Here is a 14,970-nt window from a genome sequence, read left to right on the forward strand (position 1 = left end):
CACTAACATTTCTCTATCACTGACTCATTCATCGGGTCCTCTAACTTGACATTACAATATAAGAAAAAATCTCTGAGGTCAGCAGACAGCAATGTTACTCCTTCTCCTACACTCCTTCAATGACCCAATCATAAGCCCTCTTAGCAGTCATGACCAATCTGCTGAAAACGACAAGGCTGCTTTCAAGGACTTTAATGACTCTATCTGAGTTCTCTCAGTAGACATTACAGCTCCAGGATGCAGCCTCTCTCTTTCCACCTATCTGTCAGCTAACCTCCTGGTCCACGCAGACCACAAGTGCACACAAAAAGAAACTATCCACACAAGAGGTGTTATTCGTTGCCAGCTACTCCAGTACTGATCCCTCCAGTTGACCAAAGCATTAATTTCTCATATGCTCCCCTACATGAACTGCATGACTTCAAAACCTAAATTGTATCACCTATTTGAAAAATATAGGATAATATTTACTCACATTTCATGCAGCTTAGCAAGCAAAGTTGCTGCGCTGCGTGAAAGGGAGACACCAGAATTATGCTATAACTATTAAGATATGGCACATTTCAGCTGTCACCTAACTCTGGCCAACTGTGCGCTGCCTAGCCCCAACGCAGGCACCACAGCGCCATGGTGCAAGGGTGCCTACATTACAGGAAGGATTGTTTTTGTGCAGGAAGGGTTATTTTCCTGCACCAAAACAACACTTAAAAGCAATTTCCTCTTTCAATGTGTGCTGTAGAATGCAGCACACAAAGAAAGAGGAAGTAAAGAGAAGAAATAAAGATATTTCTCCTTGTTAGGCTTGTATCAGGGAGGTGTAGCTTTATGGCGCAATCCCTGGTTTACTCACCTTAGTAAATCTGGAATCACATCAAAATCCATGGGTGGATACATAGAAAGGCCCATGCTCCACCTATGGAACAGCTCCCCGACACAAAGTAACGTAAGGCAGCACTATGCACTGCCTTGTGTTACTTTGTATTCACTAAACCATGCAAAGTGGCAATGCAAGGCTTAGTAAATGCCAAAGGGTATTTTGGGTTGGGGCTTTGCCATAAAAGTGACGCTACACTGGCACAAAACCTTAGTAAATCTCCCCTCCAGTCTCCAGAGCACACTCTTCATCGCTTCCTCCTGCATGCACCTAATTTCAGCATCTGCTTACCCCTTATTCTCTAAAGCTTACTATGCATAACAACTACAGATCACACCCCACCACAAATACACACATTACCTTTCATACCTTTGAATAATCCACCACACACACACAACTTTCGATTCACCCCTTACATCGGAATACTCTGCAACCTCAGATGCCACAACTCAGGCATCAAAAATAATTCAGTTATTAATATGCGCATATAACATCATAGGAATCACTTCCTCCAATACCAGTGGCCAAGCACCTACTCATCGTCTCAAAGCTGTCTTTCTGAACTGTAGGACGGCTGTGTCCAGTTCTATTCAGGCCTATGGCACTGAAGCCACAGCACTCATAGAAACCTGATTCAACCTATCCTCTGTACCAATATGCAAGGTTATCTTACCAACAGAATATAACATTCTTCATCCCAAATGCTTGGGAACTGGTGGAGCATTGCCCTCATACACAAGGAGTAATTGAAATGCATTTAACATCCCTATCTTTCAGTATCTCACTATGGACACCGTCTACCTGGCGCCTCTAGGATAAACATCTTATGCCATCCAGCCAGCAGCAATAAGTGTGTTACTGGGAAATTCCTTGATTACAGCATGGTTTATACTCATCTCATCGTGTGATCACAATTTTCTTGATTTTAACCGTCACTAAGGAAAAAACAACAAGGATACTCACACGTCCCTTCTCAGACTAGTTCTAATTGACTGTAACCTATTCTAGCAGTGCATCTCCCCTACTCACTGGGAGGGCTCCATCTCAGATCTGATTTTTTCAAAGAAAGATCATAGAGAGATCTTCTGATCTCTCCAAGTGGACTTGTCAGACCACTTCCTCGTTTATTTAAAAATATTTACCTCAACACACCTTCTACATGATAAGCCAGCGACTGTGATGTTACATTTAATGGACCCTAAACATGTGTACAATAAACCTACAGGCTTTTTAATCCACTTGATAAAACTACTGGCTGAGAAAACTGCTGCTACATTAAAGTTAGAACAGAAATATGATGATGAAATCTCCAGTATCATTCAAAATTAGCTCCCAGAAACTCTTTAATGGAATGACCTAAGAAAACTTCAGACTGGTACACAAATAATGTTAACAAGATGCAACAAAACACTACAAGCATTTGATAGGAGATGGGGGAAATTACCCCACCACATCTGGCATCCCCTGAAACTAAAAATTGCCAGGCGGTCTTACAGATCACACAATAAATTCCATCAGTTACAATCATCACTTAGAATTAAAATCTGGTTTCTGACTTTGCCACAGTACTGATACTGTCATGCTCAAAATTACAAATTGATGCTCTCCAACTCTTTGAAGAAAGAAACTCCTTCCTCCTGGTCCTTCTTGACGGGCACAGTTGAACCTGAAACCCTCCTATAAATCTTAACAATAAAATGACTATTGAAGGAAGAGTGCATAATGGGTTTTCATCCTTTGTCAGAGGGACCACAATGCATCAAAGTAGGAAATCCATTATCATATGATTCATAGCCCTTTAAAGTTCCATATGGAGTCAAGCAAGGCTACATACTTGCCCTTTCAAATTTTATGCATTGCTACTATCAGCAAGATAAGTCACTAGAGCAGCAGACAGGATCCCAGTTAGCTGTATCAACATCATAACATGCATAAACACTGCCATGGTATGAAAAATGAAGTCATAGTAAGTTCTCACTATTAAATGATCATACAGGTAAAAGTCTGAGAATAGCCGACAGTAAAAATCCTGGACTTCCAAAATCAGAGGTGCTACGGTATGCACCGTAAACAGATGTGAGCTAACATTGTTAATACAATATGTCGCCACGTGAAGTTCATGTCCTTTGAGGTTTTGTGCTAAAGCCACTATTACACTCCTTCAACTTTACTTTCCCTTCAGCTTTAGATTTTTCAGTGAACTGAGAATGGATTAGGTCTTGGCACAAGAATATGTGTTTGATTATTATGGCTGGAACAATAGGGCTTTTTCTTCCTCTCTGCTACAAGTGATAACGGCAGCGAACCAAGTGATGGCTCACAGGTTGAAGTGTTAGCCTATCTGCACTCCGTTGACACACCAATTACAAAAATCAAGTGAGCTGGAGATCTTGGATCATTAATCTCTTTATGGGTTCATCAGCATATCTCGCATAGGCAATAGCCAGTGATTGTATCGAACAATAGAACAGCGATTGTATCTTTAGTTGGGAACAATACAACAGCGATTGTATCTTTAGTTGGGAACAATACAACAGCGATTGTATCTTTAGTTGGGAACAACAGAACAGCAATTGTATCTTTAGTTGTGAACAATAGAACAGCAATTGTATCTTTAGTTGGGAACAATAGAACAGCGATTGTACCTTTAGTTGTGAACAATAGAACAGCGACCGTATCTTTAGTTGGGAACAATAGAACAGCGATTGTATCTTTAGTTGGGAACAGAACAGCGATTGTATCTTTAGTTAGGAACAACAGAACAGCGATTGTATCTTTAGTTGTGAACAACAGAACAGCAATTGCATTTTTAGTTGGGAACAATAGGACCCTACAGGCTCTCAGCATAAATGGCCACAACCTTCAGCCCTAGTTCCACACTAATAGTGAGGATAGCACAGATGTTTCTCACCAAGAATTGTTTTCCAGCATTTGCACTTCATTTTCCATTTTCTGACCTTTTCTTATAATGTGGCGCCTCCTAGTGGTAGTATCCTATGGCAGCTGCTTTAGCTTGCCTTTTAGGCTTGCCTCCTCTGCTCAACGAATCAGTTTCTATCAGAAGACGCCCCAAACGACTACCCACCAGTACACTAAAACTGTAATAATCCAAATCACAGAAAGTCTTTCCAAACCTATTCTTTCCAAACAAAGACCATAGTTTGCAATATGTGGTTCACCGACTGCCTTCTTCTTATATCATCCATTCCCCACTCCCCCATTAACAACCAGCATGCTAGAAAACCTTTGCTCAAGCAATAACTACAGTTTCTCTCTATACTGCAAAAGGAATAATCTTCAGAAAAAGCCGGAGGTTTCACAAAAAGGAAAGAGGCTTGCGCCAAACGAGATATCGTGCACCACCACAGCTTGTGTTGAAATGTCACTATCACTCCAAGGCCTGTGAGCAGCTGGACCTCCGACAGGTGCTACGGTTGCATTGTTTGCCAGACAGGTTTCACTGGGCACTGGCTCAAGGTTGGAGTTATACTGGTATAAGAGCAGCTGTGTGCAGGGGGAAGTCTCTCAGAGCAGCCACACGGTGAAGATATGAGTATCCTCTGGGCCCTCTCCTGCTTCCTTCTTCTTGGCAGCACCTACAGCCAGGGTGAGTAACACTAACACTACGGCTGGGTGTTCTGGATTGGGGCTGGAGTCAGGACAACATGTCCTCTTTGTCTATTGAGACCCATGCTGATGATTTATTATTAGAGAGAAAAGAAACCCAAAGTTGGGACAGATGTGAGGTTCACAAGAATGCTTATTGCAGCAAACAGGATTTCAGAACACAGAGAAGTCCTAGTCTTTAATAAAGCATGAATGAGTCTCATTTCCATCACCACAAGTAATAAAAAGCAAAGGCAGGGCATGAATTTTTACTTCTAACAATATAAGGCATGGAATTGGCTGACCAACACACCTCATAATAGTGTAATCACTTGGTCACAGAACTCGCTGGATGAAAGTCCCCCTCATCACCTTCAGTTAAACCCTACCTCACTGCCCCGGCTCATCTTTCTCACCCTGCCAACCTACCCCCCCCGCCACTCTCCTCTTGGTGTTGCTTGACTGGGTCCATCATCCCTTATGATGACAAATTATTTTGTGTTCACCTCCTCTACTCAACTCTCTTGGCACTCTTTATAGTCCCCTCTATTGAACTACACTCCACTTGGTTGCAGGTAGAAATGAAGAAAGAAAGAAGTGACACAAACAAGTGGACTCACAAAAGAACAAAAATATATTTCCACTACGTTTCGGGCTTTTGCCTTCATCAGGCAGCACAAGATTGTTGCTCAGCGAGTGCTCAGCTGAGACTGCAGCATTTTTTAAAAAGCATTATCAATGAAGATTCCATTTGGGATGTGAAATTCAATTCAGTTCTCCCACAATAGACAGTAATCAGGCGGTTTTGTCACAGTACAGAGTTGTTAAGACATGTTCCACAGGGAATAAATTCAAATCTAATACCAAATGGTTGACTTGGCTACTGGTGGGTGAGGTTTCTTATTAATTATTGCAGATTTATGATTTTGAAAGCATGTATGGAGGTCATTTAATGTTTGGACTACATATTGTGTTTTACAGCTTTAGCACTGGCACTAGATCACATAAATGGTGCACGTTTATCGGCATGTGCGATGACGTCTTATGCAAGGTCTTTATGTTAGCGAGTCTGTTACTGATAATGTTTGTAAAAGGTATACACTTGTCCTGCACTCTAAGCCACTATTCTGCACTCTGCACTAGTCAATACCACTGCACTCTATGCCACTCTACTCTGCAGCACTCTACTCTATGCCAATGTACTCGATGCCACTCTACTCTGCAGCACTCTACTCTATGCCAATGCACTCGATGCCACTCTACTCTACACCACTATACTCTTTGCCACTGTACTCTACACCACTCCATTCTAGGCCATTCCGCTTGTCGCCACTCTGCAACACTGCACTCTACGCAACTGCACTCTTTGCCAATATACTCTACGCCAATGTACTCTACGGTGTACCACTCCACTCTATGCCGCTGCACTCCAATGTCAATCCATTATATGCCACTCTAATCTACTCTGCACTCTATGCCACTGTATTCTACACCACTTTATTCTACACCATTACACTCTATGTCACCATACTCTACACCACTACACTATACCCTACACCACTTCAATCTACGGCACTTCGCTCTACTCTAAAACAATCTACTCTATTCCACTGCACTCTACACCACTCTACTCCACTCTGTGCCACTCCACTCTATTCCAGTCTACTCTAATGCACTCTATGAGACTCTACTCTACATCACTGCACTCTCCGCTACTGAATTCCACACCACTCTACTATGCACTACTGTGCTCTATGCCAATGCACTCTATGCCACTCAACTTTGCACCAATTCATTCTATGCAACAGCACTCCACTCCACACCACTGCACTTTCGGCCACTATACTCTACTCTGCACTACTCAATGCTACTGCACTCTGTGCCACTCTACTCTGCAATACTCTACTTCACTGCCCTCTATGTCACCCCACTCTACTCTGCACCACTGCACTCTATGCCACTCCACTCTGTACCACTGCACTCTACTATCCACCATTCTAATCAATACCACTGTATTCTACGACGCTGTATTGTACGCAGCTCAATTATATGCTGCTGTATTCTATGCCACTGCACTCCATGCCACTGTACTCTGCAACAGTGTATGCCAATGCATTCTATACCAGCCCACTCTACGCTACACCACTCCACTCCACTGTACACCACTGCACTCTACTCTACTCTGCACCACTCTACTCTACACTACTGCACTCTACGCCACTCTGCACCACTGCACTGCTGTAATTATAGTCTGCGTCACAGCGTGCATTGCACAGTCCACTACAGGTCGCAAAAAAGCGCCACCCGTAGTCATGCATAAATCACTTCCTACAGGAAAAAATCCATACTAAAAATCATATTTAACAAGGAATAAGAATTACAGTGAAACAAATGCTTTACTGCCAAGAAGATCCGAAGCGAAGGAAATGAGGCAATTTAACATCTTCACGAGTGTTTTTGAGTTAATGGAAATACTGCCAGGCTCCGATGAATCAAAACAGCAGCACCTTTGGCGTCTATTTAAAACGCACAGTCTGCTTAGAGAGAGAGAGTGGGCAGAAGTGCAGAGGAGCACACGTTCCCACCTCCTGTGCCGGCTTTGAAAGCCTGTCTTTATCGCTTTGTCCACGCAGCACATGAAGAGCAGTTTCTCACCGTGTGCCTTTGTGTGAGAAGCACACGGGGATAAGTGACGGTGAACAGCATTTAACCCCTTCCATGCTCATGACGAGCTCAGCTCGTCATGGCATATACCTCTCAGGTGCTTATGACGAGCTGAGCTCGTAATTACCACACCCGTTTTCATTGCTGTCCAGCACAGCAGGGGAAACTCTCAAGCAGCGATGAGGTTAAATGATGTGGCACAGCTGCCGGGATGGGGAACAAGAGAGGACTGTGCCGTGCCGCTTCAGTGTCTGTGTTTGTTCACGTGGTAATCATCTCTGGACGCCTTGAAGAAAGGGTCCCCAAGAGAGGAGAGCTGGGAAACTTCTTCAGAGTGAAGGTTACTTTAAAATGTGATAGCAGGGGAGGCGGGAGGGAGAGAGGGGAGTCAGGGCTTCGAAGCTGCAACAAATCGTTTTCTGGCAAACTTCTGGTACTTCCCCTAAAAACTAGGAAAAATATTTAAAAGTGAGTGAAGTTTCACTAGAGTCGAAAATCTAGACTTTGTTTGTAAGTGTCTTTACTGCTGAGTTCCCCGAGAGGAAAAGCCAAGCTAGTCATGCGCACAAAAGGCTCTTTTGTACATGACTGATTTCTATTAAGTAATCTTAAGAATACCCTAGGGCCCGATGTAGGTGGCACATTACCGGTCGGTAAAACCTAAAATCGGTAATTTTCAGATTTACCGACCGGTATTGAGCCAATTGTGATGTAGGGGAGGATTGGGTAAATAACGAATCTGTATTTACCGATTCGGTATTTACCGAATCATCATTTACCGATTCAGTATTTACCGAATCATCATTTAACGATTCGGTATTTACCGGATCGGTAAATGACATGTAGGAAGCACTTTTAAGAGTGCTGTTGTGCTTTAAGGATTCGTTATTTACGACCAACTATTAGTTGCTGGTAAATACCGAATACCTTTGAAAATGCAAATCTGTGCATTTTCAACAGTGCCATGAGACATACAAGCCCTTAGGGCATGTATGTGTGCTACATGTGCACACAAGCACTATTTATGGGTGCAACAGGGTGTCAATGTGACACCCTACCACCCTTGAAGGTTTCCCTATTTTTTCGGTAATTCCCATTCATTCCTATGGGCCTCCAGGCCCATAGGAATGAATGGGAATTACCGAATCGGTAAATACCGATTCGGTAATTACCGAATGTACCGATTTTTTAGCTACATAGCATTTACCGATTCTAAAATACCGAATCGGTAAAATTCGGTATTTTAGAATCGGTAAATGTACTTTACCTACATCTGGCCCTTGGTGCTTTACAAAAGTCCAAAACAAACATACAGAAAAATAAATAAAATAAAACATAAATACTAATAATACCCGTGCTGTCCTTCCTCAGATTTGTTTCATCTGTGCTAGCTTTCTCTAGACTCTCTCACATGTGGAGCTCATTGCTCATACTAATGACATGAGAGACTGATCTAGGCCTTCCTGGGGAGCAGGGTGGAAGAACTAGCTCCAAGCATAAGGATCCCTGCGCAGCCGAAGGTTGGTGTATGTCAAGGAAACTATGAGTGATGCTAGCATGCGGCCTATGGATGCATTTATAAGGCCTTCCTTCCCTTGCAAAACGTCATTAATTGCAGCCGCGAGTTTCATCAGCACGGAATCCAGACTATGGGGGTCATTAGGATCGCGGTTTTTCCGCATCCTCGGGGCCGGCGGAAGGCACCGCCGGCCCAGAGGATGCGGAAAAACCGCAGCGGACTGACCAAAGACCCACCGCCACATTAGGATGGCTGGTGGGTCCTGGTTTCCGTCCGCAGCTTTTCCGCCGCGGCTGGCTTACAACCGCGGCGGAAAAGCTCTAATATGGTGATGGTGTCTGTCAGACACCGTCCATCATATTAGGATGGCCTGTAAAGTATGCTTTTCCGCGGCGGGTTTTCCGCCGTGGAAAAGCATACGGAACTTCACTGCGGGGGCCCGTTGCGGGCCCCCTAGGTGAAGGGGGAGTGGGGGGTGCACATGGGGGGTACCTATGGTACCCCCCTGCATTTGCATGCAGAAAGCGGCAGGCACCGCGCGGTGCCTGCCTCTTACTGCATGCAAATGCAATGCGTGCATTTTTAACATTGCGGCGGGTGCAGCTTGAAGCTCCACCCGCCGCAATGTTAAAAATAGAGGATGTGACCGCAACCCTTGCGGTCACATCCTAATTGCACAGGAGGAAACTCCGCATGCCATGCGGAGGTTCCCTCCTGCTCTGTCCGCGATCCTAATCGACCCCTAAATGATAGGTTTTCACTGGCAATGTACAGTGGCGCTCTTTAGTTTTTTGTGTTCGCCCTGAAATAATAAAAATAAGTAAAAAATGTACTTACCCGGACTACTCCGCCCTTAAGGAGGAACCGGTGCTGGACAGGAGCATAAAAGGTAGGAATTTTGATTTCCACCTCTCCCTTCAAAACAATCCTAGCTAACACCCAGTGCCCTTGTTGGTCTCTTTTGAATTTTTCTAGTCTGACTTCTCATTGCTTTTGAATAACCAAGAAAATCCCTCTGTTTACTACTAAATTATTCGACTGTATTACCTGCTGGACCCATTGATTTTCTAAGGAGTTTATTAACCTCTGTTGTAATATGTATTTCTTTAAGTATGAAAAGTTTGGCCTTCACATTGGGGCACTAACTGTACAGTTTACATGTGCTGATACCACCTTCAGTTTCTAAAATTTGCGTTCAATCATCCACTCTCTTTTTAGCTTTGTTCCTTTTCTGTCCTATCAATCCCCAGGCCCCTCACTCTCTTCTCCCATGCCTTAACCCTCTCCAGTCACTCCTACTTCCATATCTCCCTCTCCAAAGTTGGCAACAAGAGCCTGAGCCTGCTCCTCTGATTGCATACACCGCCAGTGCTTGATTTGTAAAAAATTAAGTGCCAGGGCGCTCGCCAAGAGGCTACTGCAGCTTGCACCACAGGTTGCCCTGCCAGCGCTGCCAGTGATGGTAACAACACAACTACTAACAATCAAAACCTATATGTGTGAAAATTCAGACTATTTCAGACCTCCAAAGCTATAGGAATGGCGTGAGCGACAGGTAATAGTCATTTTTAATGTACATTGAATTACTATTTAACTGCTGTTGTGGTCAACTCTAACTTGGCCAGACAGCGCCACCTTGTGGCAGACTGTCACAAGCACCGGTGTTGACAATTAAGTGCCAGTGCAGGGCACCGGAAACCACCAGCTCAAATTAAACACTGACACACCCTGATCCGAAGAAGGTGGAATGCATATACAGGGATTGCTTAAGGAAACTATGGTGTGAGGCATGTGAAGTGTGACCCCATGACCCCCTAAAGCCAAATGTGATATTAACAAGGGGTTAACAAATCAGCATTGCCGCTTGTTTCTACATCCCAGCTTGTCACTGAAAATTGTAAGTATACCGTACACTAATCTGGTGTTTAGCAGACTTTTCTCAAACTAATTCCTCCTTTTTCTGCCTCCAGTCCCTTTTTTCTCTCTTTTCCTTTCCCTTTTGCCTTCTCCCAGGCAAACAGCAGGGAGATATGAAAGGCTATCATTCTATCTCTTATGACACTCGTGTGGACCAAGTGGGATATTTATGAAAATAGTGGCACAGGGTAGTGTAGCATGTCACCTTGCTTCACTGTACGGCGTCACTGGAAAAAGGCAGGAATGTGCCGTAACTAAGCAATACAGCTCATTCCTGTCCTCTTCCCTTGTGCTGGAGCTGTCTCGGCGGCCTAGCACCAAAGCAGGCACTCTTACAACATGGTGCAAGGGTGCCTGTGTTGTGTTGTAGGCAGGATTTTATTCTACTGGAAGGGGCACCTTCCTGCACAAAAACAATCCATTGAGGCGTTTTCCTCTTTCGATGTGTGCAGCAGAGTTCAGCACACATAAAAGAGGAAAAAAGAGGAGAAGTAAAGATATTTCTCCTCATCACCCCTGGGGAGGCTATCTTTTTGATGTATTGCCAGGTTTACCAGGTTTCGTCGATTTGGCAAAGCGTCAAAACCATAGGATTTGCTTGGGAACATCGACTGCAATGCCCATAGAACGCTTCCTTTGCAACGATTTGTGCTGCATTGCCTTCCTCCAGATTTATGAAGCCATTCAAAGCCACGCAATGTGGCTTTGCGTGTCCTCATAAATCTGACTTAGAGGCTTGCGTGGCGCAGAGTGAGGCAAGCTTCTCATAAATATGCCCGTAGATTGTTTTATCTGTTTGAGAAGTCTTTGGTCTCTTTAGGCTTTTGTAGCACATAAATCGAGCCTTTCTAGTTAACCATAGGATTTGATTTCAGGATTATGGATATGGGTACTCCAATATTCTTTTGTTAATTCACAAAATAATCTTCTCATCTCTTATAGTCTCTTGGCTGTGGCAAACGCTAAATCTGGAAATGCAGAGAATTCAAGTGAGCTGGTTAGTAGTCTTGTATGAGCTTTAGTTGAAATAATTTCATAGATCATCAAATCTTAAAATAAAATCAATGAGTGTTCTTTGAGACACACTATTTGTAGGTGCACTAGATGGTAGAATATATGGCTCGGCTACAATGAGGTAAGAGGGGAATGCAGATTTTTTGTGTCCAATGGGATATTGTTGTAAGAGTTTGAGACCCAGTTGATGATTACATTCTCAGATTCAGTGCCAGAGCTAATTCCTTCAGACCCCTCTCAGACACCAACTATGCAAAGGTTGACTGACTTGATCTCTTTTCTAGATCTTTATATTTTCTTTCTGCTTACAGAAGCTGGCCAACTTGGTGCATGAAGGTTGCATTGACAGCATCCTGAAACTGTGGTGACTGTAACCTCTATTGTCATACAGGTCTCTCCAACAGTTGAAATCTTGTCTGCAATGCCATTAGCCTTCTGATTGAGATGGTCAGAGTTTGAATTGCGTACATTTTGCTTGGATTTTCTATCTCTCACTTCTTGAAATATTGATTTTAATAATCCATTGTCAAGGAGTCTGCCAAAATTGGGCTTAGAAAGTACTATTTCTCCTCACAACTATGTCTCCTTTTATTTATTCCGGGGTGTTTCTAATGTGTTTCCTTTGAGGTTGATTCTTGGCCATTATCTAGCTTGATTCTTTTAATTCACTAGTTACCAAGCAGTCTGTAGGTTGGTACAGTGATCGATACCTTGAACCTGCTCAAGTACAGATGAAGCATAATCCTTATGCTGCGGTTTAGTAGTGGGCTCTTCAAGGTGATGTTTTCTTACACTCAAATGTATATGAATGAAGGAGTATGGGTAGGGATAAATGTCAGGTATTGGTGGATTGAGACTGATGGGATGTATACTTCTTCCCTTCTATTTCTGTTTTTCATTATTAATTTAAAAGAATAAGGTGTATTATAAAAAAAGTTCCTTTCACTCATTGTATGCTCCATAACTACTGCTGTCCCCAGCAAAAAGGACTCTGCCTTCTGATTCTAATTGTTGACCTGTTTCCCTTAGTCAAAGTGGCAGGCCTTGAGTAAAAGTTCAATTTCTGGTGTACTTTCTTAATGGGAATAGCAGTTTGAGTGAAAGTGATTAGCCGGTTGCAAAAGTCAGAAATTTGAGTCTTGTCACAGATCTTCAAGTATGCAAGGTCTCGTGCGGCTGACCTTTCTGTAATAGGGGATATTACTTGCGATCTTCTCTGGAGATACCATTGAATCGAGCTTTTCACTTTTGATGTGCACTCAGTGTCTTTGGCAAGATATGTCTTACTCATCAAGTCTGCAATGCAAGGACTCCCGACCAGGGTGTTTCTTTTCCACAAGCTTCATTAATTTCTCCTTCTCCACAGGATTCACAGCTGTTTCAGGTCAACTTGCAAACATCAAATCATTCAACTCTAGAAGTGTTTCTAAGGTCCTCTTTTAGCTAATGAATATAATTCCTTATCCTCAAAATTGTCAAGAGTAACAGGTCTCCTCTTCATCAATGATTGACTTTCAGAGCTTGGATCTGCATTCGAGCCTGGTAGATTTGGTGAGGTCTGCAATGTCATTTCCAATTTTAATTTCTGACTTGTTTAATGGAAAAGGAGCCTTCAATTGTTCGACTCCACCATCTTTCACCTCTTTGTCACTTTCACCTTAGTGTTACTACTGTTGATTTGACTCCAGCAAAATTTACTGTTTAGCTTCCAGACTTCAACTTTTCAATTTTTTTCAGCCTTTTTAATCTATCATAGCCATTGCCTTATCACTGCCACAGCGATTGTGGTCACAAATCGTCAGCATTTCCCAGCAATTCAGATTTCAGTTACAGATTCTCAACCTCTTCACTTCAGCCTTTAAGTCACTTTCCCACTTTACCAAATCAAGAACATCTTCTGTCGAAAGTCTATGTTCCTCATTTTCATAGACAATGTAACGCGAGAAAGAGACTACTGGCATGCAAGGCTGTTGTCCCCTGCTAACTCCAAAGTTGGCACAATCCTCTGAGGTGCTACTGATGAGGCATCATATCTGTTTGAGGAGTTTTCATTCCTAGCACTTCTTGCTGTGTCTCCCACATCACCAGTGTGGACAGGCGTGTCACATCACCAAGGCTCCTTTAGTCATCCCGTGACAAGCATAGTGCTGCCAGTGCTGGTTCTACTGCTGTCAATAGACTCACTATCATAGCAGCACAGTTGTGCATCCACCTGGGTGCCTCCACCTCTGTAGACAGTACTTCAAACTGAGACTGGTACTGATAATGAGGGTCTTGACTTGAACAAGCATTCACAGACATTTCTGGTGAATGCAATGCACGTTTTTCGCCTATAGGTGGTTGCTGCAAAGTCCCATTATTCCAACCTTCCTGGAGCTTAAGCAGCCTGCTGTGTCTCAGAAAAGCTGTCGGTGGCCAGCTTTCTACTGCAGCCTTACCTTTGATACTAATATGTAGTCACAGATCTAAGATAAAAATTACTGGCTGTAAATCCTCTGAGACATATATCTTGTGACGAAAAAAAGTCAGAGACAGACCAGGAAGGGTAAATGTCCCTCACCCCTGAGCTACACAGCCAATAGCCTATCCACATATTTGACAGTGAGCTTAACAGCTACAGGCCTCAGAAAAAGGAAAACTGTTTATTCTGTGGGATATTCTGAGAGCCCACCTTGATTCTCAATCTTGTAATGTGTTGTGGTGAGAAAAATGTTTTTACCATCGACCTGTATCAGAGAATGTGGCTTTTTATGTGTTGGTGGGATACTTGGGCAGGAGCAGGCTCTGGTAAATGTTTGAGGGGAGTGGCAGCAGCTGTATATTGAGGTTCTTCTTGATGGGATATCAACTCTACTTGCTTTCACAACTTGATTTATTGGGGCATACATGTGGGTATTGATCTGTGGCCTAAAGATAAAATGCATCACATAGTATTTACAGTTATGTAACCCTGGCATAGGGGATGCACATTAATGTTGAGTAATGTAGGAGATAAAGTAGTTCAGTAATGACTAAACACATTTTTCCATAGCCCCACCTAAGTTGTTTACCATAAAGACTTCAACCAATGATTTTCTCACTCCTTAGAATGTGGTGTTCCCAAAATTCCACCAGTGGTGAAAGATTATAACCGGATCATCAACGGGGAAGACGCTGTGCCCCACTCATGGCCCTGGCAGGTGTCTCTCCAGGTAATATTACACTAGAATATATTTAATGTAATGAATTAAGCTTCCTCCTGCACTCATCATTTTCATATTACGAGGTAAGTTGCTTTAATTGAATCTCGCTCATTGCCCATGTTTTTGGCCTCAGACAGTCTCATCAGATTCTTTTGCAGCGCCTGGAGGACATTGGCATCAGTGGCACTGCCCTG

At 43.2% G+C, this 14,970-nt stretch overlaps 1 protein-coding gene across 1 annotated transcript in view; it reads left to right on the plus strand.

Annotated features, from left to right (window-relative positions):
* The first annotated feature begins 4,325 nt into the window (after window positions 1-4,325).
* Window positions 4,326-14,970, plus strand: part of LOC144798410 (chymotrypsin B-like) — an 84,504-nt gene continuing 73,859 nt past the window's right edge. Inside the window, exons 1-2 of the mRNA XM_078669273.1 lie at window positions 4,326-4,481; window positions 14,682-14,785. Coding sequence (XP_078525399.1) covers window positions 4,424-4,481; window positions 14,682-14,785 — 162 coding nt within the window. The 5' untranslated portion in view covers window positions 4,326-4,423. The remainder of the gene's footprint in view (window positions 4,482-14,681; window positions 14,786-14,970) is intronic.

This window comes from Lissotriton helveticus, chromosome 12 (assembly GCF_964261635.1).
Source record: "Lissotriton helveticus chromosome 12, aLisHel1.1, whole genome shotgun sequence".
Lineage (NCBI taxonomy): Eukaryota > Metazoa > Chordata > Amphibia > Caudata > Salamandridae > Lissotriton > Lissotriton helveticus.